This window comes from Trametes versicolor (genome assembly GCF_000271585.1).
Source record: "Trametes versicolor FP-101664 SS1 unplaced genomic scaffold TRAVEscaffold_12, whole genome shotgun sequence".
In the NCBI taxonomy this organism is placed as follows: domain Eukaryota; kingdom Fungi; phylum Basidiomycota; class Agaricomycetes; order Polyporales; family Polyporaceae; genus Trametes; species Trametes versicolor.
Window position 1 is genome coordinate 1,587,366 of NW_007360332.1, and position 4,950 is coordinate 1,592,315.

General features: G+C 62.1%; 3 protein-coding genes across 3 annotated transcripts; 2 read left to right on the plus strand and 1 right to left on the minus strand.

The window, feature by feature from the left end:
• Window positions 1-366: 366 nt before the first annotated feature.
• TRAVEDRAFT_52753 (uncharacterized protein) lies at window positions 367-1,098 on the plus strand (the record flags this gene model as incomplete). Its single annotated transcript, XM_008045350.1, has 3 exons — window positions 367-452; window positions 508-675; window positions 726-1,098. 3 exons carry the CDS (start codon window positions 367-369, stop codon window positions 1,096-1,098), a joined length of 627 nt encoding a protein of 208 aa, XP_008043541.1.
• A 78-nt stretch (window positions 1,099-1,176) lies between these two features.
• On the minus strand, window positions 1,177-2,422 carry TRAVEDRAFT_52754 (uncharacterized protein; the record flags this gene model as incomplete). Its single annotated transcript, XM_008045351.1, has 3 exons — window positions 1,177-1,381; window positions 1,430-2,197; window positions 2,256-2,422. The coding sequence occupies 3 exons, from the start codon at window positions 2,420-2,422 to the stop codon at window positions 1,177-1,179; spliced, it is 1,140 nt and encodes a 379-aa protein (XP_008043542.1).
• Window positions 2,423-2,664: 242 nt separating this feature from the next.
• TRAVEDRAFT_52755 (uncharacterized protein) lies at window positions 2,665-4,936 on the plus strand (the record flags this gene model as incomplete). Its single annotated transcript, XM_008045352.1, has 5 exons — window positions 2,665-3,036; window positions 3,089-3,465; window positions 3,522-3,635; window positions 3,689-3,804; window positions 3,853-4,936. Coding segments are annotated over 5 exons (2,063 nt in total), but the record flags the coding sequence as incomplete, so codon positions are not given.
• Between the last annotated feature and the right edge of the window lie 14 nt (window positions 4,937-4,950).

A 4,950-nucleotide genomic window follows, 5' to 3' on the forward strand; every position in this document is an offset into this window, starting at 1 on the left:
CACATAAACTACCTCACGCCTGTGCAAGTGCGACCCCATTCTGAATGAATACATGGACTGATGGAAATATATTGCGTGTGGTTCATGGAAGACAGCAATGGGGGAAAACCTTCAGTACCGCTGGACTTGCAGCTGTGCAGACCCATGCAGCTGCACCTGCATCTGAGCGCTAGTTTTTAAGACTGTCTTAAATCCGCCTGGTTCAAATCACTGGCGCCAGACTTACGACATTGCTCCCGTTCTTCTGCAAGTTGCCAGCACGTCCCCTTCCCCGGAGTACCAAAGCCGCTCCCGCGCCGCACTTCCCGCCACATCGCGCCGTCTAATAAACCCGCCGTTTCCCGACATTCGATGGGGCGAAAGAAGATGCCCCTGACACCGGAGGAGGAGAACCTGAGGAGGGAGCGACGCAGGATGGCCAACCGCCGATACTATTATGAAAGGCGTAAACCGTAAGTTGCCTTCGAGCCGCCCGTCACTCCTACCCACCCCCTAAATCCCGTGCAGGCGGCTGCTCTCGCAGGCGGCTTCGGACGCCACGGAATACCCGCAGCCACATCCTGGCCCGGGCCCGAGCAGCGCGCGCGCCGTCGACGCGGGTCCGTCCAACGCCCGACCGTCCAGCGAGGGGGTTCGCGATGTGGCCGTAACGCCTGGACCTATACCAAGCCCTAAGTAAGTATGATAATTCTAGATCGGTCTCCGCACTTCTCATTGCGCCGCAGACCCGCCGCACCCATTCGCATCCCGCTCACTCCGGACCAAGTTCTCATCGCGCGGTTGGCCGCCTTGAACGACAGGTTGTGCCGGTGGGGTTACACGGACGAGCTTGACTCATTCAACACCTGCTTCAAGCGCAACTACGTGTGCGCGAAGGCCGATGCACCGTCGATGGAGGCGTGGACGGGGAGGGCGTGGGACTGGATTGGCAGGGGGGACGACATACTGGACGAGGTGCAGGATCTGGTGTGTAGCGGGGTGCTGGACTGCTTCTCCCCGGAGAGCATGGGGAAGCTTTGGGAGCAGCTATCGGCCGCTGCATTTAAGGTCCAGTACATGATGGCCGTCGCCCAAGTATATCTAGACTTAGAACCCTAGGGTATGCGCAGAACGAGTATCTGGTGGATTCGAGCGCGACGTAGATTGTGAGCTGCAAAAATACACGAGTGACGAAATCTAAACCTCGGTCCCCTCAGCGGCGTCGGTGAGGACGGGCCTTCCATCGTCCGCGAGCACGGGCTTTCCGTCGCCCGCGAGCACGGGCCTTCCGACGCGCCCCGCCATGTACTCCAGCCCGAAATACCAACCGGCCCGGCTCAAGGACGGGAACTTCACGATCTTGATGCCGGGCTTCGTGCCGACCATCTGGAGAGCGAGGTTCCTGTACGGGATGAGCGACGAATGACTGGTACATATAGTTCAAACTTACTTATCGAAATATATGCCGGGCTTCTCGCCACGGACGACGACGTAAACTATCCGGACGCGTCGGGGCGGGGCGCCGAGAGAGGAAGCGCCGGGGTCCGCATGGCCGCCATGCCCGAAGGGGTCTGCAGATGCAGGCGCCGTGCTAGCGCCGCCGCGCAGGGGAGAGGAGCCGTGAAGGACGGGCTTGGGACTGAAGGAGTGCAGGGAGCTAAGCGGGCTGCCCAGCGAGACCGGCGAGGCAAGCAGGGGCGTATGGATGGTGTTCGGCGAGATTGTACCGTCGGTGAGCATGGAGGAGAGGGGAAACGAGGAGGCAGTGGCAATGGACGGGGACGCCGGTGGAGCGGTCTTCTGCGACTCAATGTAGTCGCGCAGGGAGACGCCGCGGGCCGGGACAAGAGTTGGTGAGGCAGGAGGACTCGGCGTCGAGGGAGGCTCCTCGGGGTCGTGGAACTCGTCGGCATCCTCGTCGCTTCCCCAGTATTCCTCTTCGAAGTTGGGGCTCTCGGGCGGAAGATCAACGGGGATGCTGGGCGGGGTCTGAGGCGCAACGTCGACTTCGGGGGCGGGGGGATCATTCTTAGCGGGGGAAGTGGTGGGATCGGGCGGCGGGCCTATGGTGTAGATGGGGGGGCGAGGCTTGGGGACCTTCCAGGTTCCTTGAGCACGGATGGGGCCTTGAAACCACCCCAGGAGGGCGTCCTTGAGGCTGAGGTACTTCTTGAACGCACACCCGGAGAAGCCGCACGTCATCGCCTGAGCGAGGCCCCTGTGAAGCAGAAGTCACGGTCGACGGAAGATCAGTGAAGCTAGATGTGTAAACTCACCAGTTGTAGAATAACCCTATGCAGCGCCCTACCCAGACGACGTAGATCGCGTCCTTGTCCTCCGGAAGACCGATTGGGATGGGGTTGCCGGCACGATCCAACTTGGGGGACTCCCCGATGGCTCTGGCCACGCCATCGAAGTCGCGCAGAAGACTGTGAGAGACCATGGAGAAAGCGGTGTGAGGGGAGGTGGGTCCAATTGTGAGGGCGAAGTGCGATCGCGGGGTAGTGGTGGCGGCGCTGGACTGAGGAGGCAGGCGATCGCGCAGAGTTAGCGATCGCCCGATTTGGACCCTACATAGGCGCCCACATCCGCGTGGCGTGGCGTGGCGTCCGCGCAGCCCGGACTTCAGCTTTGACTTCCTCGGCCCTCGGAACGCCGCCCCGTCACTCCTCCACGTCTGGCAGCATGGCCTCCCTCAACGTCGAATTCGTCGATGCCACCACCAACGCCCGCTACACTAGCTCTGTCGCCACTCGTGCTCGGCGCAAGTCAAAACGCTCCAAAAAAGGCGGCAAGGCTGGTAATCCCGGGGTTTTCAGTGCGGGTCGGCTGGCGTTTTTCGCAGAACACCAGCCCGAGTTCAACAAGCTCAAGAAAACGGCCCGTACCCCGCAGAACAATTTCTGGGCCAAGCTCTTCAAGCTGTACTGGGTGCAGTTCCCGTGGACGGTGCCTCTCAAGGATGATGACGTGTCAGCCTGGCCGTTGCCCGACGAAAAGGAGTTTAGTCCCGAGGAGCGCAAAGCCAAGGGTAAGGTCATCGACGACGTGAAGAAGGTGAGTTTCGGCAGCATTAATTATTTGTATGAGCTATACTGAGCTTCATTAGACCGTCAAACGGCACATGCGCTACGTACGCGACCGCCTGCAAGACATGGAGAACCCTTGGACGGAAGTACTCGCAGAGCTCGTCAACCGCGAAGAACCTCCCCCGCCACCTCGCCAGCTGGCTCCCTGGCAGCTGTACATGTCCAAGAAGAAACCGGAGATCGACGCCGAGCTCGAAGAACGAAGGGCCGCCGAAGATACCCCGCGCGAACGCGTCCTCGCCCTGCGGTCGCTCATCGCGCGCGAACTCCTCGCGGAGGAGACTGAAGAGTACCGCGCCGCCCTCCAAACTGAGTGCGAGGAGATACGCGATGCGGACGTCGCGATGGAGCAGCAGGAGCCGGTCAGGACTCGGCCAACGGAGGCTGCGCAGACACAGTGTGTATCAAGCACATATCCACGATATATCGTTACTAATGCCACTTCAGCGCCAGAGACAAGCTTGCAGCGGTGGTGCAGCCGCTGCTGCAGCTCATCCGAGAGCACACCGGGATGTACGTCACGCTTTTGGCGGGTGCCCCGCTCCCCGGCGGGAACCAGCTGAAGATGTTGGTACCTCTCTCTCTGTTTTTGACATCATTACTTACCGTGCCTCCTACAGCGTGAGTGCTGGCAAATCCGGCGGCCCCTCTCCTATGCCGTGGCACTTGCACGATCCAGGGCGGTTTAAGAAGGACGTCATGGGCGCGTTTACGGCGTTCCTTGCACGCACTCCGGGTAAGTCAACTCCCCCTGACGCGTCTGTCTGCTGCTGATCATCTTCAGAGGGTCTTGCTCGAGCGAGCGGTCAAGCTACGATGGACGGCACCCCCATTCCTGGCACAACAACGTCGCTTCTCTTCTCCGCCAACGCGACACCCGGAGCCTCTACCGCCGACGCCGCGCCCGCCGTCAACACCTCGACTGTCCCCATCACCGCACCCGCCGCCATGGGTACTTCCAAGCGACAGCGCCGGGCCTCCTCTCCGAAACGCGCCGCCAAGCGGCAAAAGTCGTCCAAGGGCAAGTCGCGGTCGCGTCGCAAAGCTCGCGATGCAAGCGACGAGGAGTCGGAGGCGTCGTCCTCCGAGTCTGAGGAAGAGACGGAGACCTCGGAGTCGGACGAGGATGAGGATGAGGGCGCGAGTGTGGGTGGCCAGGAGGAACCTGTTGAAGGAGCAGGCCAGGGGGGTGAGGAAGAAGACGGGTGGGTGGATGAGGAGGATGGGGAGGTTCCGGAGCACATCGCTGTCCCATCCGCCGACGATCTCGACCTGAACGACGCAGTCCGACGTCAGTTGGACATGAGGAGCCCCCGCAGCAGGCGCATGGAGCTCTACGGCCTCTCGCAGTACGAGGAGTTCGACCGCATGACACTTGGCAACCGAGTTCGCGCGGCGGAGATCATTCTTTCGGCGACAACCACATCGCCCTTCATACCGCTCTGTCTCAACCCGTTGGCCGCCCTCGACAAGGCCAAACAAGGTGGCAAGAAGAAGAAGAATGGCAAAAAAACGGGTGGCCATGAAGGTACCTCCGGTCCCGCGGGGCCTGTGCGACAATCTGGTCGCCTCGCTGCTCGAGGCGTCGGCGCCGCGTCTTCCTCTGCTGCCGCGGCAGGGGGCACACCCGTCGAGCAGCTGGAAACCCCGCAGCTATCGCCACTGACTGTCCTGGCCGGCCAACTGCCCGCAACGCCGCCGGAGCCCTCTGCGTTCGCCTCCTCGACACCCCCATCGCCCATGCAGTCCGCGCCGACGCCCGCGCAGTCCGCGCCGACTCCCGCGCAGTCCGCGTCGACGCCCGCGCAGTCCGCGTCGACGCCCGCGCAGTCCGCGTCGACACCAACACCGACTCCCGCGCAGTCCGCGTCGACGCCCGCAC